At 35.2% G+C, this 20,782-nt stretch overlaps 1 protein-coding gene across 9 annotated transcripts in view; it reads right to left on the minus strand.

The window, feature by feature from the left end:
• Positions 1–859: 859 nt before the first annotated feature.
• CPEB3 (cytoplasmic polyadenylation element binding protein 3) overlaps positions 860–20,782 on the minus strand; it is a 97,900-nt gene continuing 77,977 nt past the window's right edge. For all 9 annotated transcript variants that reach the window (XM_075717540.1, XM_075717544.1, XM_075717541.1 and 6 more), the window contains 4 exons: positions 11,898–12,016; positions 10,470–10,584; positions 7,473–7,654; positions 860–4,615 (listed from right to left, as the gene is read on the minus strand). In XM_075717540.1, the coding sequence (XP_075573655.1) occupies positions 4,388–4,615; positions 7,473–7,654; positions 10,470–10,584; positions 11,898–12,016 (644 nt within the window). In that variant the 3' untranslated portion in view covers positions 860–4,387. The remainder of the gene's footprint in view (positions 4,616–7,472; positions 7,655–10,469; positions 10,585–11,897; positions 12,017–20,782) is intronic.

The raw sequence follows: 20,782 nt of genomic DNA on the forward strand, positions 1-20,782 counted from the left end.
CACACAGAGGATACACAATAGACCAACTCCGGACACATTTCTTTCCACAAGTTACAGATGAGCCACTCTAACACTCTAGCATAAGTTAGTCTAAAAGGTCACCAATAACTTGTTGAAGTAATTGTTTTGTCTAGAGAAAGTCATTGTATGCCCTGTTTACGCAACACCAGTTTTAGTCTGGATTGGTTTAGGTGCCAGAACAGAGAGTCGCTGGCTTCAGGAAGGGGTTTCTTCTGGCTGCATAGGGAAAGAAAGGTGATGTAAATGGAGGTGAAGTGAAAGGTGTTTTGATACTGGCACTTGGTATCGCCAATACAAAAGAAAAAAAGGACAAAGACACAAGAGAGGCAGAGAAGAACGGAGAAAGACAAAGAAGCTGAACAGATGTTCAGACATGGTGGCAATATGGGTTACTGCACTGCTACCAGGAAATGGACATGCATTATTTTGCATTAACTAGGCAGCTACCAACACTATGTGGTAACTTCGTTAGAAAATGATGTGGGTACCTACAGCCTGCTCCATGCTGCCACTGAGAAACGTATGCAGGGAGGAAGTTGTGCAGGAAAGGGTCAATTTGATTAAATAAATAACACGGTGGCAAAATACAGCGAAGAATATCTATTTTAGGAAGTTCAATCTAAGACTATTGAAAAGAGAGTTTATTGAGTTCATGACGAGAAAAGTAATGGAGCATTATGCTGAATGGGCAGGGTCAAAAACCCATTGTTTCAATAGATTTAGTTCCTTATAACGGCAATAGTATTTCATCAACACTGGTGGTGTATAAATCTAGACAGCGAACTGGTACTGTGACATCCCTATTATCTCCCTAAATCATTTTGATAAAGGAAAAGGCTTTTCAAAATATCACATTTTTTCTGCTTCATTCTGTCATTTTATTGCCCAATTCTTTGTTACAATTTTCCAATCACTTTACATAACCAACCATTTTCATCATTGCCACACTATTGTAAACCACATCAGCAAGTTAATACATAAAGCTTTGCATTTCAAAAAACTAGACACTTTAGTAACAATATTACAAAGATTTTAGCTTCAAAAATAACTGAAAATGAAAAAAATAAACTTTTAAAGAATTAGCATCATAAAATTAATTTATTCCAAGTAAAAATACAAAATAATATTAATGACATTGACCAGATATGAAAGTCTCTCCCAGAAACAACTATATTAATGGTTGAGAAAGCACTCCTTAAAGAAAATACGAAATAAAAATGAAAAATATGTAAATATGTTTAATTTTTTTCTTAGCAAAAAATCTTTCTAAAAATAACAATGAAAATTTGTCTCAGTACAAAGGCTACATTACTATTGAAAAAATACCAGCATGAAGAAAAGGTACATATTTGACAGTAGAAAAATGATTTTAGTGAATCACAATGTCTAAAGTCTGCAATGAAAATAAATCTGCAATAAAGATTTATGCCTTTTTTCTTTTCATTTTTCTTTTTTTTTATACAAACAGTACAAACAGTATTGCACATAACAACAAATAGTCGAGGTTAGGTTAGCCTTCAAAAAAATCGACTAGTTCAAGTCTCACATCAGAAAAGGCCACAATAGGACCTGTTGTACCCAGGGGCTTCTTAGTCAAGTTGCAGTTCAGAACTCCATATTTTAAAAAATAACTTTTTTTGAAGGACCCTCTTTTAATATAACATATTAACAACTCAGGGGCACATTCATTTACAAAACAAAAGGGAGCATGTCATAATTTAATAAACTAAAAAAAGTTCTCTTTAAAAAAATACAAACAGAAGAACTCTCACAATTCTGGTCAGTCGTGCATAATCACACTTGATTATAAATATACAAATTAAGGGAAAATATTTTTTCACCTTCTATTCACAACTTTCAGCACCAAATGGAGTTTGTGTTTACACCTATTCTTTATGATGATTTTGTTTTAGATTTAATCCAACATTATGCTATATTGTACATTTTCCAGCTTCTCTCTCTCTCTCTTTCTCTCTGGGGGTATTTTTCTACATGAAAGAGGGGTATTTCTTCAAAAAGGTTTACGTCTTTCACATAATTAGGTAGATTTCTGTAGGTTAGCTATGATCTTTAATATTACAGTTATAAAGCTCTAACTTCTTCATTTTCAAAAAAACTCAAATAAGCATGAAAAAAATAAAGTTACCCATCTGTTAAATCATTTTTCTTGCAGAATTAAATTAATATATATTTTTCTGAATAAACTTACTTAGAAAATATCATTTTCTTTCCTATATTTCAAAATTGAGGTATTGCAAAAGATCATGTCAGTCAGAAAGCATGCCTTTTTCTTTAAAAAAAATCATCAGCCGACTGTTGAAAACTGTCTAGATACAAAAAGTAGTGCATAACAAAATGTCTTGTACAGATGAAAAAAAAACAGAAAAGACACCTGGGCTGGGAAAAGCAATATCACAAAACCGCCCAGAAGTAACTTCAAAAGGGATAATTATAATAAGCATTTTAAACCAGTAAAAAACTATTTTTTTCTTTTTTTTTTTTTCCCCAAAACAGAAAAAAAAAATCCTTTCAAAGCCAATACTTGCAACTAAACAGTGGGAAAAACAACTTACTAAATTAGACACAAACAAGGACATCACAACAAACAAAACCCAGAACATTTAAATCTACTATGCGGTGTCATATCCAGTCAGATTGTCCCCAGAACTGCAAAAATAAAGGAGGAAAAATAAAAAATAGTGTACACATTCTCACAATCATTAGTATACCAAGTGTGTTTATATGCTATCTGCAGCCCCATAGTTCATGCTAAAAAAATGTCCACTGTGTTAGCAGGTCTTAATTGTATTCAAGCTTCACAGGATACATCCAGGGATTAGAGAGATAACGCCACATCCACAGAGCAGACATCTCGTGTTACTTTTATATGCAGACATTTCTTTAGCACCACTTTTTTCCTAACTTTCTTAAATGTGCCTAGTTTATTAGTTTGACAGACTATCTAATCGGTAGTGTATGTACGCTAGCATGAGCTCTTTGGTTTTCTGGACAAGGTCTGCAGCTACGTAAATGATGCAAGCATTAGGAGAGAGGTTGTTACTAAGAGCTCATTTCTGTTTATGTACCTGTTATGAACTGTCAAAAATGTGTTAATGTTGGATACAGAGGCTTTAACAGTTAAGTTTGATCACAGTACTAGACATAATCACTTTACTATATAAAATAAATTGCACGATATATAACAGAGCACCGCAAAGTACTTCATCTACCATCCACAAATTTGTTTTAAGAATATCCTACAGCTAGTTTTTATATTTGTTGTAATATAGGTCATTCTGTAATGGGCTGATCCTAATTTCAGAAGCATTACATTTACTGAGGCATGCCTTCCTCCAGTCAGTAATCAATTTTTTTTTTTTTTTGTTACTGAGTATTTTGTAGCCTACATAGATTCATAATTTGTGCATTGTGGGCAGGTTTTATATTAGACATATATAAAATTTATTGCATGCAGCAACCTGATTAAGTAAACATGCAGTCAAAAAATATTGACCTTCCTTGGAAGCTTTTCTGTATGCTATACTGATCTCCTTTCAGCAGCCATCACTATTTTAATCACATATTCATTTTTTAATTGATACCCTAGCCTGAATAGAGTATTATGGTATTAGTAATACCATTTTAATAGCAGCAAAAGCTATTGCAGCATACATTTACATAACACTAAAAGACCTAACAAAAAAAACCAAAACCAACAAAACAAAACAAACAAAAAAAAACCTCAGCAAAACAAAAGAAAAAAGTCTGATCCAGCTTATGAGGTATCATCCTTACAAGTCAAAATGGAGAGCAACTAAAGGCTTATTTTCTTTAAGGGTTATTACTACTCTAAATGACCCAAACTAATGATTGCTGAATATCTGTTTAAGTTTTTGCTACATCTGCCACCTACTTGTGAATATTACCTTTGGTAAGTCATCTGCTAGGGGCAAGTCTAAATTTCTGAAAATAAGTGCATGCTCCAGTTTAAAAATAAAAATAATTATAATTATAATAAAAAAATCTTCATCACATACACATCAACCCAGAGAAGGCTGATGAGAATGGCAGTCTACGTAATGTCACTAGTGACAAGTCTTGTGTAGGAAATTAAGGTACCAAGCAGATGTTTGTGTGAATCAAAGTGCAAAATCAGTACAGTTACACTCTGCCTGTTTGTATTATACTGGACACTTGAGTTCAGTAATGTGACTGTAAATAATAATAATAGTAATAAAAAGACCCATATCTTCATTAAAGTCGAGGACGAATGCACAGATTTCCAGAACACTAAGCCCTGAGGCAGCGCTCTCTTTTCACTCGATTTTATCTACTCCAGTACTTGTTGCTGGGTGAGGCCTGGGGTTCAGCTCCAGCGGAACGGGACGTGGCGGGGCCGGTCACCTCCCTCCTTTACCAGTGGTTTGTGGAACTCTCGCCCAGCACGAGAGTGTATGCTTGCCCAGCAGTATTCACAGTAATACTGCAAACAGGTAACATTGGCACAAAAGAATGGAGCAAATTTTCCACCACAGCGAGTGCCCTGGCATTCATCACACATCTGATCATCCAGCACATATGGCTTCACTTCCACCTGCACCAGGAAGAAGAAAAATAACTGTAAGAAGATCACATAGTTTTGCTAAGTATGAACAGAAGGAACTATATTTTCATTCTTTTGACTCTACTGAAGGTTTTCAACTGATGCTGGATTAACCCAAAGAGGTCAGTAGTTAAATTTCATACCGACCACTTGTCAGAAAATCTAAAGAAAGAAGGGTGTGCTTTGGTAACTATTCAACATTTCTTGGAAAAGTTAGGTATGTGAATGTACTAAGATGCAAGTACAGTAAAAATAGCATCTCCAAGGATTTTGCTGCTGTCTAAGAAACCTCCAGGAATGTGAATACAGTTGTTACGGGGGCAGGGTGTGAAAGAGCAGCATTTAGAAAGCAAAATTATAAGAACAAACTCATATTTCTAAACTTCAGCGATCTGGTGAGTTTCAGAGGGTTTTTTTCCAGAGAGTTGTTTTCATTTCTTTCTTTGTTTTTTTTGTGAACTGCAAAATGCAGGACCAGACTAATAAATGAAGAGAAGACGCAAATTAAACAAGATTAGATGACCTCGTATTAAATACTCTGCCTTATGCTGGCAAAAATCACTATCTACAGATTTTTAGCCCTAGAAATGTAGTAAGATTTCATAGTTTTTCCAACTATGGCTTTGCCATCAATTATAAATAGGCTGGAGAGCTGCTGACTTTTGTCCTACACTCAGCTGTAAACATCTTAGGACTGGAATTCTTTTTGTTTTTAAAGTGCTTGTGCCAAACACAGCAGTATTTTGATGCACGACTAGGCACTTGCAATAATACTATTACAGCAATTGACAACATGTGAGTTCTCTCCCGTGTAGAGAATTGATTCCTAAGAATCAAGCCTACCCATTTAAATTGTGTGTTTATTCATTCTAGGGAAATCATTAGTTTATGCATGTGTAATCATATGGCTTTATGATGCTATTTATGAAGCGGTTTAAGTGCAGCCAACTACACTAAAAGAGAGAAAAAATTGAAATATATGTACTTTTATTATAACTAATTTTGCTGTAACTGCGTAAGTGCTAGTCTGGCAAAATTTGTATATTGCAAGGAAAACTTGACTCCAGTAACTACGCTTAAATACATACAGTATTAAAGAAACACAGAATGAGATATTAAGTTGAAAACCAAGAAACATATTATACAAAAAAGCTTTATGCTGAATTTTTTTTTTTTTTAAATTACACTGTACTACTAGTATTGCATGGAACAAGTCTGAATAACTGCCATTTTGTGTATCAGATACCCTGCCACTAAAATTAGAAGCATCATGTAAAATAAAACAGCACTGTCTCAAATGAAATTGGAAGAAAGTGGGTCCAGTGTCCAGCACATCTCTAGATCCCCACCTACTCACATTTCCAAAGCATGAATTGGGAAGGTCTGAAATAGATTCTCTCTCTCTCACTCCTTCTCTTGTGTTGGTTACTAGTGAAATAATTTTAGGAATGTATACTGTACAATGCAGGGATTTCAATTATTAGATTTTAAAACTAGTATTTAAGGACTCATGAAGAGACTTCATACTTCTTCAAATTTACAGATAAACTTACTTTAAGAACAGATAAAAGATAATTAAGTAAACTTAAATTATCAATCAACCAGTTGGGAAAAGTACCGATTAATGGTAAAAACTACCAGCTAGCATCATTTATAGCTCTATCCTAAAGCTTAGAAAAAAAACCCCAAGTTTTTAAGCATGGCTGACATATAAATCTTAAAGGGTTCAACACTGTGATTAAGACTCCAAAATTAATCTTCTTAGTCTCTCTGTAAAATTTTTCAGAATTCAATGGACAAGAAATATTTAGGAACAGCCTTGTCTTAGTTAAAATCATGAGGTATAGGAGCACCACAGAAAAATAGTTTGAGGGCTTATAACTCCATGAGCTCATCTAATTTGACAAAAAGTTCAGATTTTTAAAGAGAAAGTAAAAATAGCTTGGGCTTTGCAGTTTTATGTGTATACTGCACGTAATAGACATACCCAATACCTCTCAAGCTGACTTAAACAACTTATATTAGATTAAGTAGGAAACAAGCTATCCCTATTGTAAAAATACATAAAGCAGTGCATGCTGTATGTTCTTTTGAATAATTCTAAATGCTGAGTCCTCAAAAACATATGTGTTATTTGTACATGTAATCGAGGTGAAGACAGAAGGTCTAAAGGAAAAAAAAGCATCTTGGAAATTAAGTAATGTTTTCTTTTAATGTCTTCAACTCAGATTGCAGTAAATACTTCACTCTGTACTTAAAAAGCCCTCTAAAAAACAGGATTTCATAGGGACTGAACAAAACCACCTCATTTCCCCCCCTTCTGCCTGTCAAGCACCTACTGGCATTTGGTTTTGGTTAAATAATTCTCAAGACTCCTGAGGTCAGCGTTACCTATTATATTTAGGATAAACCTGTGTTTTCGGAACCTCAAGTCTAGGCGTACATTGCCGAGAGAACATGTTGCCTAATAATAGCAGAAATGCCAGAAGCTGTATAAGCAGCTACTAACTAAAAGCTGTTGATGCACAATGAGCAAGCATCTAAAAGAGGAGAAAGAAGCTGGGAAATTCTACAGTGTCTGACCTTCAGAATTCAAAACAAAACCAAGAACAAACGAGCTTACAACCAACTATTTTCTGGTTTTAGTGCTAAAGAGTTACTTAAGATATTTAAGATACATCTTTTCACTCTGCTTTAGCTGCTTAAATAAGCTTTTAAATAATTAACAAATGTCATCTGAAGAACAGAGGTTACAGTATTCTCCAACACAATATTAATATAAGGATGTTTTTCATTTCTGTACAGTTTTGTGAGTAACAACCATTCTGTTCCATGCTATTTTACTTACCCGTTTGTCAATGTCATTATGTTGGAGCTGGACAAAGCGCGCACTGATAGCAGCAATATAGCTCTGCTGATTGGAGAAAGCCACTCTGCCAGCACCTTTTGGATACTTCAGCTCTGGGTCTGTATCAATGCCAGCATAGCAGACACCTCCATATAAACGGTCCATAATCATTGCCAATTCAACTGCAAGAAGCCAAATGTTAAATATTACAGATCTAACATAAATAATAGCGTTGTGTTTGGTTTGTTGCATTAAAAAAAGCGCTATTTGCCTTAGCATACTTGTTTTCCAGAGTCTAAAATAGCAAACCCAAACGTTGTTTTTAACAGATTGAATCAACCTTACATGAATTATAGTAAAATATAAAGGTAAAAACCAGAATCTGTAAAAAGGAACTTGGTGTGACTGAAGCGTGAAAAAAAAATGCAGAGTTACACTGTTGAAGTAGGTACCAGGTCAACTGGTTTAGAATTTATCATACTGTAAGTTAAAACTGTGGTATTCGGGATTAGGTATTCAGGATCTCCCCCAGCTCCAGCCAGGCTTGTTTAATGCTAGTTTACATATAAGATCACTTAAAGATATTCCTATATTTAGAATCTGACATTTTGCCCTAAGTACTAAGGTTGAAAAGGCATTAAGGAAGTGTTTTACATTTGAAATAAAAATTTTGTGAAACATCAGAAGTTATTACACTTAAAGCAAGCCTACATTTTGGGTGCAACTTAACTTAGTATTTTTGTAGAACATTAACTTGATTGTGGATCTTTTAAAATGGTTTGTTGCTTTTTCTGACACTAAGAATAACTCTAAAGAAGTTATAAATATAATTCATAAAATAAGACAGGCTGAGTGCATGGCTGAGGACACACAGGAAAAGTTAAGAGGAGGAAAGTTAAGGGAAATAACTGAAGAAAGTGGAAAAGAGGCTGAAGGAAGTGGGGAAGAGGCATGTGAACTGTGCAAAGATGTGCGGTCTCCAAGCCAGGTTCTCTGTAAAAGCTGATAAGGCAAACAAATTTGTCAGATGGATGAAGGACAGACCCTCACAAAGCCAGATACTGGGGACTTGTGCAGGCCCTGCCAAGTCAGCTATTTTTTTATGCTAATGTGTGAAAACACTTTTGGTAGCAAATTAAAATTTGGCTACCCAAGATAAAATGAAAAAGGATATACTATTGAAATCCTCGTAGTTCTCACAAAATTCTCACTAGTTAATTATACATAGAATAGACACAATTTTTACATTGAGTATGTACGTGCGTTTGTATAAATGTGTGCATCATATTAAAGGAAGACCATATGCTAATTTGTCCATTTGCAACAAGCAAACAAATGTCTGATTCATTCTACCAAACCAGATAATACTCTTGCTCCAAGCAGCAAGGGAAAACTATCAGCATAAAGTAGTGACCAGTAGATTCTTCTGCTTCCTAATGATTTGCAATTATCATTTGGGTAATGATCGCAGAAAGTGACAGTAGGGAATAAACATCAGGAACACTTAAAAACATTTACAATAGTAGTTCCAGTAAGTTACTCTTGTCAATAGGCAAAGAATATATAGGATTCCAGGGCAAGGAAACTATGCAGTGCTCAGACGTCTTAGGAAAAACTATCGGATCTTTAAAGGTGCAAACAAGAAAAACTGGAAACTATTTGTCTGCTTTGGAGAAGTTAACTATTTAAAGGTACCAGTTTTCAAATGTAGTCTATGACAGGCCAAATGACATACAGTTTTATAAAGGCTGTAATTAGACATGAGGTAATGTTTAATTGTTACTATTTACATAATTACCATCTTACAATTATGCCTTATTTTAAGATGGTGAGGAAAGTGAAAGCTGCCAAGAAACCTGGGCTGGGAGAAATCTTACTGTCAGCAATGGCTGGCAGACCTTGTGTACAGCTTCTCAAAAGAATTAGGATTAGGTAGAAAAATAAAGCAAGGAGCTGAAGGTCTAGTGGGCTGGAAAGTGGCTGCCAAAGGAAAGTGAGGGCTACCAGGAAACCTGATCCAGAAGCCTTTCTTCCAGACAGTGACTGAGGGGCCTTGTCTACTACAGCCCTGGAAAATTAGGATTAGGGTTGAGACAATGAAAAAGAAAAAACATGCAGCTGACTTGGAGTGAGGATGGAGAGGGACTACTAAACAGAACTGAGGGCTGCCAAAAGACCTAGCTAGGAGAAATGCTTCAAGTTGCTAATAGCTTCGTGACCTTGTAATTGGCTCACCAAAAATATAAAGGTTAGGAAGAAAGAAGAGTGTTGAGCTACATCTGGGAGCAGTGCTGAAAAGGGGCCTTCAAAACCAAGTGGAGGCTGCCAGGAGATCTGGGCTGGGATAAATCTTTCCTCTGGCCAAAGGTTAAAGGAGTCTTGTCTATGGCTGTGCAAATAAAAGTGAAGAAAAAGAGTTCAGGGTGAAGAAAAAAGATTGAGAAAAAGAGCTACACTAGGAGTGGGTCTGGAAAGTGGTCTTCAGTACAGAGTGGGGCAACCAAGAGACCTAGGCTGGGAGAAATTTTTCTTCTGGACAACAGCTGAGAGGCCTTGCCTATAGCTCCATGGGAAATTAGGGTTAGGGTTGACAAAAAGGGAAAGAGAAATCGTAGCACTGCAGTTGGAATTGGTCTGGAAAGGGGCTGGGAGAAGTTTGTCATCTAGTCAAAGGAAAAGAGAACTTGTTTGCATCTCAGCAAGCAAATCAGGGTTGGGATGAAGATGGTATACATTACGGTCAGCCAAGTTCTAGGATATAATGCAAACTTGGGGAAAACTGTTTCTACTGAAAATCCTAATTAGTAACCTATTTAAAAGATAAAAAATGTTCACAGTTTGTGTTTTGTAGACGGGAAGATACTCACTGACTTACGAAGTGAGCTATGATCTTTGGAAAAGACAGGGTATATTTTCTGCTCTTTTACATATACTACCTATCTTTTCTGCTTAATCTGGAACCCCCTACTACATGCCCTACATTTTCCTTCTACTCACCAGCTCGGAGGGGCCGTGGAACTCCTCCAACAAAGATAGTTTTTCTTGGATCCAAAGGCTGAGACCCATCCATCACGAAGTCACTGTCACTTAGGTTCCAAGGTCGAATTTGCACCTGTATTAAGGATTGTTTTTAGTAGAGGAACTTGGCAACTAAATTAAAATTCAGAACAACTGCCAAATCTTTCTATAATTAAAAATATAATTTTAACTTAGCAAAAGGAGTAAATCGGTGGTAGAAGCGCCAAAACAACTTGAGAACATGGTTTATCTAAGTATTTGAAAGAAGGTGGACAATTCATTTATCACCTCTAGAGGCCAGGCTTGAGTTAAATTTCATCATAGCAAACTCCCACCTCATTAATTCCCTGCCCCTAATCGCCATTATAATAAGAAATCTGTGAAAGGGCTTTCAGAACATATATGTGCAATTACAGTTGCAGTTTGGGCTTCTGGCTTTCCTGAAATGACATACAGTGATCCACAAATTTTAAAGCACTGATAGGAGTGGAGATAAAATTAATTTCTGTGCTTGGATACAAAAGGAGTTTTTATAATGTGTGAATGCTCACTTCTGTTAAGCAGCAAGCAACACAGTTGATAAGAAATCTTTAGATTACACAGGAAAAAAAAAATGCTCAGAAGTTATTTGGATAAAGCTGTTCATCCATCCATTTATTGATCCTGGAAATCACATAAGCACACTCACTGTGCTGTAACACTGGGTTGTTCATTGATCTGTGCAAGCTTTTTAATAGTGGTTTTAAAAGGCAGCATGTTTTTTATCTAATCATATTTGTCTGTAGTTTTCATCTAATCTGTGTGTATCCACAGCCACAAGAGAGACCAGCATTAAAGAACATTAGAGATGTGAACAACAGAAACAGGTTACCAGATGTGTTCTATTCTGCTATAGCTGTCTGCATTACTTGTTTTTACCCTGCAGTTTATATAAGGTAAAGGAGACCTAAATTATAAATTGATTAGCTATTGCACGCAGAAAAAATAATAATTAAGAAACCTAATGAAGTACAGGGCATATTTGAAGCTATCTGGATTTTCATTTGGGGGGTGGTGGGGTTAAGTTTCTTCATTTCATTGCATAATGCTTGCTTTTCTTTCAATTAATATAGAGGGAAAAATTATAATCCAATTGTTTTACAGCTACCATTGTAAAAGGATGCATAGTCCTGTGAGATACCAGAAGTACCAAATATAAAAGTTAATTGAACATGGCATTTATCAGAAGGCAGCAAATGTTAAAACCATGTTATGCTGATACAGAAAGTCAATTCAATGTAACAGCAAGGACAGCAACAGGAAATGGACAAGTGAATCAACTGTAAGTATTTTTTTATTTATTAACTGAAAAGAATAACAGCAAATGGGTTAGCAACCAGCATAAGTGTCATGGCATAAGCTACTTACTGGTTTATCCTTGATTGTGGGACTTGACACACACAGGTAAAGTTTCCCGTCTTCTTCCAGACAGGCATCTATCAGAGCTTGTACTGAGCTTTCTTCCTGGAACAGCAGAAAGGCATAACCTTGGAAAGGATAAAGACACAAGAAAGAAAAGAACAGATTAATTTATAAAGCATTTTTTTTAATAAAGAAAACAAACCCAAGAAGTAAGATATACAAATTACAAATAACTGTTAAGGCTGTCGGTTTGTTTTCATAAATTAAATTCACCGAATAGATCATACCCTTGTACAGAATTGATTTCAGAATGGAGACAAGAGTGTTTGCTGCATATGAGTATGGTTGATTAATTACCTATTTTGAGCAGTGACAATATAGGCTGGTGAATAAGGGGTTCTTATTATCCAACAACTGTATCTGAGCTATTTATTAGTGGTATCTGCTGGTATCAGTGATTATCATCTTACAATGGAGGCACCGTAGTTTCTGGTTACTATATACAGTGAATAAATGTTAGAAGAAAGGGTCAAAAAAGTGGACAGGTAAACAGATAAATAGACTTCTATGTTCACATACTTAACTATGAAAAAAATGCTCACCTAAAAAACTATAAGCATGAGCAAAATGAATGGCATGCGTTGTGTTTTGTCATGAGTCAAAGACCGGCTGTTGCTATTTATATTTAAATAAAGCAGTTCAAAAGAAAGAAAGTGCAATAAAAATTGCTCCAAGTGATTCAGAATTTTAGGACTTTAAATTAGCCAGTAAAACTAAGTGTGTGTGGCATTCAGTGCTCTTCTGAATGCAGCTGGCAAGAAAGCTTTCTTCAGTCTTAATGTTGTTAAATTTGAATGAAGATTTGACCCAAGCAGTCCATGCTTTTGCTACCTCAGAAGTGAAACTAATACAGCCCTCTCTACACTAAGCAAAGCCATCTAAAGACTGGCTGCTAGACTTGAATACAGCTGCCAGGTTAAGAGGACTTTCTATCGAACATGCATTGCTCTTTTGCTTCATGAGCAGTACAACTCAGTTTTCTTACCAAATGTGAACGTGTTGGCTTTGAGCTTTATGATGTGGCACTTCTGCATCTTACCAGCTACCTCTTTTCAGAAAATCTGCAGCAATTAGAGACAGCTGGAGTTTAAGCAAGGACTGCTAGGTTTCTCTGCCTAAGAGTCTTGACACAAACTAAGCAGCTACACAATGATGCGCCATATTTAAATTATGACAACTTTTGATATAGCTTTACACAGTCTATTTGGTACTAACGTAGTAGTGACTTACCCTAATTTTGCACTGAGTATTGAGTGAAAACTATTTGGCATGTCCTTTTAAGATAAATACTACACAACTCTGATTTCTAAAAGAATTAAGATAGACACTGAGAAAGTGTTTTCCTCTGTAGAGTTATTATCTGCCAAACTACCTCTTCCCTACTATCTCTAGGCAGCCGTTTGTTTTCAGAGGCCAAAAAAAGTTTGCGTTAACAACATATTTTTAGCCCAGAACACATCTAGAAACACTGACTTCCCCAAGAAAACAAAAGTTTGATCATCACTCTTGCTAGCAAACAAGGAACTTGCATACCTAGAGTTGGGGTAGATTAAAGATACCAGTCCCAATAAAGTGAAATATTTCTTGAGTAAAAACATTGGTTTCCTCTCTAGCAGATATAATTCTCTTAAAACAGTCCCCTAAAGATATAAACACACTTCAACATTTTAGCTTTAGCCTTTACAAAACTAATTACATTAGCTATGAAAATAATTAGCTTGCAATCACTATCATTTTTAGCTTCCTTTTATTTTCTATCCACGCACTTGTTAATATCTTCCTCACTCCATACCGTCCCTGCTGATTATATTCAATGATCAGAGCAAAAACATTATACAAATTAAAGTATCTTTAGTTTAGCAGTTTTTTCAGCCTTATAAAATGCCCCAGTCAGAAAACTAGATACTTGGAAAAGACTACCATGGCAACTACACCTCCAAAGCCAACTGATCACACTTTATGTTTCAGCCCAATCCTTGCCTTATATTTTATATAAATGCCTTGTGAGACAAATTCCCAGAAGATGCAGTGCAGATCACTCCGGTACTATGAAATCCAAAAAAGAATACATGTACATTTATGCACACTTTAAAGGAATGGCTTACAATATATGTAAATAAATTTAAACATTTAGGATTTATCTTCTGACCATACCATAAGATTTGAACTCTAAAAAATAGAATTTTGTATATTTTGGACTTTTATAATCTTAAACCAGCAAAATATTAGAAATTTCTCCAGCATAAAGTCAAAATGAAAATTGAGAAATGTTTATTGTGCCTTAATTACTCAGCAAAAATCTGGGCAACAGCTGGATGCTTCTTTCTTCTGCGAAGCTTTTCAGGTTTTTCTGGGTCATAATAAGAGGTTACATCTGTGGTAGTTGGAGTTGATAGCCATTTGGGGGTACACTAAATGGTATGATCATAATTTCCCAAACCAATTAAAATTAACCAGATACTTGTTAATTTTCTCTGGCTGCTAGATTACAAGAGCAGTCCAATTCAGTAAGAATTCAGTTTTCTAACCTGGGGCTAGCACCTGCCATGAAGTTTAATAAGTTAACACCTCATTTCTCTAGACCTTTGTGACTGTAACACATTCCCCTGCCTGCTACAGAGTCTCTACGGGCCCCCTGAAGAAAGGCAGGTAAGCAGTTTACAGCAGCAGTCTTCTGTTAATCTAGAAAAGCAAGCAGGCTGGACTAGCATGACCTGATGTCCAGCATTACTTCAAAACCTGGTGATTGCACATCTATTCCAATTATTCAAGGACTTTTGATACTCAAGATTAACAAAGACTACACTGAAATGAAAAATAATTAAATAACAGAAGTTCAAATAATATAGGGATCATGTAGAAGCTGATATGGACAAGAAAGATACCTGCCAAAGCTAAAGGTATTTGTAGTCATTTTCTAGAAGTGCATAGGGATGCAAAAACCTTCGATTCAGAAAGGTGCAGCTCCTTCCCGTGAGCAGTGGGAAGTGCTAGGCATCGCTATTACTGAAGACTTACCCTCTTGCTCACAGTACCACTGTTTAGAGCTGCATTTGCTTGTTCATACAAGCAAATATGTGCTTTCATGGATGCACTGCATTTGATTAGAACTCTATAGCAGGAGATGCATGGTGAACTCAGATTCCAGTATAAAAAATGAAATTGGAAAATACCTATGCCAAAACTGACATTGCATAAAGAATTATCTCACACTAGATGCAATTTAATAATGAAATAATTTTTTTGCATAGGAACAAACCACCATTTTTAATAACTTCAGCCACAATTTAAAGAAAAAACAGCATGCCAATCTATAGATTAACAGTAATTAATTTTCTTTTTGTCAGCTGTGTTTAAATGCTAAGTTTGGCTATAACTTTACCAAACTCTAAGAGTATTCCTTCCTGAAGAGATTCTAAAAAACATCTACTTCAGCCGTTATGTCCTGTTCTACTGTGTATTTCTATTCATATTTCTACTACACATAACGAGAGATGAGCCTAATCCCCAAAAAGCTTTACTGCATGGCCAGTGGACTTCTAACACTCAGAATGGTCAAATTATAGGGGCTTCTAGGTTTAAAAGAAACTTAATTCATGTTTAAAGACAGTAGGTGAGGTAGAATTAATAAGATGATCAGTTTCCAAAACAAAAATGTATTAATCCAAGTAACTTGAATTATTTAGCAGATGCTGAAAATTGCTTCAAATTCTCCAGCGTTGTGTGCTTTAGCACCTGGGCATCACGGGTATCATATGACTTAAAGCATATGGGTTTTTTTCCCAGAAGTAAGAGATCTGATGAATTTCAAAATTGTAATCCTCTACAGCAGAATCTTGGTAGCATGCTGTGGTAGTATGTTGCAGACAAACTTCAGCAGTGATTCTTTCTTACCTGACCAAACGTTCTAAAGGCTTGAAGGCTTAAGGGACTGCTTCTGACTCAGATTGCACAAAGTAAAACAGGTGAGATACTTGAAGACCCAGAAATTAGCAAGGTACCTCTCAACAGCCAAATATTCTATATACACAGATATATGGCTTCTTGGCAGAGCAGAAACAATCCAGGTCCTTCTCAGCTGTTCAACACATCGCTGTAGTGCTGACAATAGACATTGCACTTTGCAATCCAGTGGAAAAAGGCAACAACGTACTTTGCTGTAAGAAAAGTCACTACAACTTTTAAAGTGGTACAGCAGAGGAAAGATAAGGAGACAATTAATTTCCCTAGATTCTGAAGCACAGCCTAGGAGCTCCTCAACCTTGAGCTCAAGGATTCATTATTTTATGGAAAGCAGTACAAGAACTAAGCTCCTTTGTACACATCCCATTCTGACATCTAAACAGTGACACAATTTCCATATAAAAGGATAATTTAGTCCAGTTGGTCTAATTTCACTTAACCTTGCTGAGAACAAACTGGAAAATCTGGCATACGTGCTGCGCCCCACAAGCTTGAAACAAGGTTGTCACTTGAAATGCAAGATACACTTGGAACTACTATATAATGTTGCTATAGTCTGGAAAATGCATTTTTTGCCAGCCTAGACAGTCTGGAAAAAATCTCTCTTTCAATTAACATCAATGTAGGCATACCTTCTCTAATGATGGGAACCTTTCTGTATTACTGAAAGTACGTTTTGTAATAAAGCTTCAGTGACCTCTTCAAAACAACATGCTAGGTGGAAAGCTTCTTAAGGTGCTTATTCTGCCTTTCTTATAATAGCAGAATCTTGATATTCATATTTTTATGTTAAAAACTGGCATGTTGGTACAAATTACAGGCAATCATATTGGAGTTTTAGCAAGAAATGCATCATGCATGTGTTCTGCCCATCCTTCCTCAATGTAATTAAAGTGAAAAGAACTACTCATGAACCTTTACTAGGGCAGGATGTCTATTAAGTGTATCAGGTAATAGAGAAAATAAACTTGTGGGCCTTGTAGACACCATTCAACTTAGCAAGCCATAGCTGGTAGAGTTTATCAGAAAAGGCTATCTTCTTGTCTAGACCAAAATCTTTCTCAGGGTTAAAGACAATCCAACTTCATGCCTTTCACAGCTCACCAGGAAAAGACTGACTGCATTTCAGAGCATCCATGAATAAAAGACTTTATTAAAAAAAAAAAAAAAAAGGAGAAGAAGAAGAAAAAAAAAAGAGCTTTCTTTTATTCTTCTAAACCTGGTAAGATCTTCCTTGTACAGCTCCATCATTAGCCAAAAAGTCTGGTGAAGTGAAATGAAATAATGGACTGTGTTTTGTAACCCATGGGAGAAGGTAGGAAAGAAGTTTGGGATACTCGAATTTTTATACTCCTTTCAGTTTAAGTGATTAATTACTAATGTTATGAGTACTAAGGCTGTCTGAACAGTCTCTAGTTACTTCGTGATACAGGAATATTTCAGAAAGGTGCTAATGGAGTAGCTGTGCAGATCTCTCACTTAATGAAGTCTAAAGCGGATTGAATTCAATCAGAAGTTTTTCTTAGAAATTTCAGTTAAGAGTGAATTAGTTCCCTCGCTTTATATTAACTAAAGGTTACCATTTTATGCTCAACTTGTGAATACTGAAAGTAATTAGTAAGTTCTTTAAGTTCTTGCATTTGAGAACAACAATATATAAACTGCTGTTCAAATACATCAACCATGAGCTGCGTCTTTATGTACAAAGCCAGCATTTTGGCATTCAAATGTTATATAAGCAATAGGGAAAGATTAACCTATTTCTGGTTCTTAGAGTCAGGGCTACTTTTCAAATAAAGAAAAAAAGTGTAATGAAGAATTATATACAAGGTAGAAGTATTTGAATATCCGTGTCAGAGGTCTGCATATCATCTATTGATTTCCTATGTAACTGACCTCAAATCCATAGTTCCCAAAATTCAGGCCACTTACAAAATCAGATATAGAAATCATATTCTAAGGGTCATGCGTTTTCAGTTTTATAACACTGATGTTGGGTGGCAGAACTAAGACAATGAAGAGGAGGACTTTCTCCTCTCTTTACATACTGCCTAGCAAGTCAGAACAGTCTTAGGGTAGTCACATGTATTCATTTCATATGCAAAGTGGGAAAACTACTTACACTTGAAAAATGTCACACTACCTTTGAAGCACATTTTCTTTCATTCCATCTTTTTAAAGTTTAGACAGTGTCTTTTCTGATGTTTTATAGGCTCCAAGATTACAATAAAATCTACCATCCACCTAGAGATCTCTTATGAAACTATTTCAATATATATCTCTACCTCATATTATTATGTAAAAAATAAGATGGAGTTAAACTTGCAAAGAAAATTAATGTTCTAGTCTCATGTCTTAGGGTTTATTTTTAGATGGTTGAGATGGCTACCTCAAAGAAAAAGATTTAAATAGACAATTTTTTCATGAAATATAAATAGCACTTTCTTCTATTTTTTTCTGGATTTTTAAAAATAGTTTTGCATTTAATTGTGGTTGTATTTACTACAACTTTTAGAATAAATTTGTTTTAAAAGCCCACAGCAAAGGAACGTTTAGAAACAGTGTGAGCTAAATTTCTAAATCAGTTAATGTGATGACAAAGGGTCATTGCTCAAAGTCACCCTTAGTAATCTTATTAGAAGATGCTTTGAATGTGAGTAAAACACATTTCTAAATCCAAAGATGAAACAGCTATTAAAAATGAAACTCATTTTGGAAAAATAAAAATCCAAGGTGTTAAAAAAAATGCAGACTTTCTTTTAAACATTGCAGTGACATGACTGGATTTTCAAAAAACATCAAAGGCTTTAAATACTTAAGAAACCTCAAAATAGAAAGGGCTGTAATCTCACTTAGCTACTGCAGAAGAGTGAAGTTATGTATTAGTCAGGGCTGCAAAGATGAATTTCTTTTAGTCGGTCTAATTTTAAATGGCAGTGTATGACCCTGTCAGCTGATTCCTTTCTCTAAAAAACAAAAGGTGTATAAGAAATGTGAACAGTTTAGCATCTTACAATGAGACTCCTATTCATTTTATGTGTTATTTTCATGAGTACCAGACTAAGTCTGAGTCGTTTGATATGTAAGAAATTCCCCATATGCCACATTAAAGACAGGTTTTGGCATAGGTTTTGTTTGTTTTTAATTAAAGGTATGTACTCCATATCCTCAGTTCCATTGAAAAATAATTGGGTACTGAATATAAATAGGAATTAAATAAGCATACATAGTTAAATGGAAGACAGGATGCATATCAAGAAAAGTCAGCAAGCAAGGAGATCATATGGAACAGCTGAATGAAAACTGAGGTTCTGTATCAGTAGCTTCTGTAAAATAAATCGCATGTCTTCATAATTCCAATTTTACCATTAAATAGTCCACATCACTGATATTACCAAAAAGAATGGAAACTAACATTTAACCCTTATTACTAATGATCTTACCATATCACAAATAACAGAGAAATTAGAAACCTCCCATGCTGTCATAAATATTATGGAGAGTTTTTCCACACATCTTCAATTTAAATGGGAAAAAAAAAAAAAAAGAAAACCAACAAACCCACTTACAGAATGTCTGCTTGCTCCATGAGAACATACATTATTTTGGGGACATGGGAGAGGTGCCCCAATGTTTCTCCTGCGCTTCAATGCTGAACAGAAAGGTCAACATTTTGATAGTGCTGTAGTGAATATATACAGCTAAAGATTTATAAAGTCCTTTCAATTCCAAAACATGTGAAGAAGCAGAAAGGATTTGCCAGTCATCACTACTTCAAGACTTTCACCGCTTATGGGGAAAAAACCTCTAGTATACATATACCACCTCAGTTTGTCCTGTAATAAAAATACTCCTACCCACCTGTATTGGAGAAAAAAAAGTTGAAATGCCTTTTTTTTTTTTTTTTTTTTTAAAACTAAAAGAATATTCTACAAGCCTACTAAAGCCTCTCTTTTTATCTGGCATTTTACTTCTACACTAGCGTAAAACATTGTAACAGCAAATTTACAGGGTTGTCTCTTCTTTCAAAGGTCACAGCCATTTTAAAGCTTCAGACTTCAGACTGCAACATGATCTAAGCAGCTATAAATCAGAATTAAAGGGTATTAAAACATAAAAGAAAGGCTATAATATATAGTTTGCTTTATTGTAGTTATAAGAGTAGTCACATGAATTAATCATATGACAAAGACTAAATTTTTGATGAGGCAAGAGCTATCTTTGTGAAGTTCACTGGGTCAGCAGCATGAAAAAACATGCATTTACATTCACAAATATCAAAAAAGCAACTAAATTCAGAATTGAATTTTTCAATGTTGGTTTTCAAGGGCAATATGAAATGGTGACTGCTCTGGGCAGAGCAGCTCATTGTCATCATCTGGAGGAGGTCAGGTCTGCTGCTGCTGCTGCTGCTTTTACTCTGAACAGATGGCTGAAAAGAGATAAGTTTCCAAGTTTGAACAAAACCCATCACTCTTCTTTGCAAATAAGCCAATTTCCAATTCTACTCCAAGCAACATGAACATAGAAAAATTCTAGATAAATAAAAATCATCTGCTTGATTTCGGCTTCTATTTCATGCATAGTGTCAACATGAGGTAAAATAAGTTCAACACAAAGATTTTTAGGGGAAGAAAGCAAAGGTCCAAAAATCCAGGCTACTTTTTAGCTGAAGTCAGTTATTTTTAATTAATAAAATTTGATAATGATGTTTACAATATATTTCCTTTTAAATGATATATTTTTCTTAAAAATTTTTAAAGAAGAAAGGAAACAGCACTTACTAGAGCTGTGGTACACAAAACACTTGGACCGTTGTCAAGAGCTGAATTCAAAGTAAAGAACTTCAATCAAAAAGAGAAAATACC

This window comes from Pelecanus crispus, chromosome 10, assembly GCF_030463565.1.
Source record: "Pelecanus crispus isolate bPelCri1 chromosome 10, bPelCri1.pri, whole genome shotgun sequence".
NCBI lineage: Eukaryota > Metazoa > Chordata > Aves > Pelecaniformes > Pelecanidae > Pelecanus > Pelecanus crispus.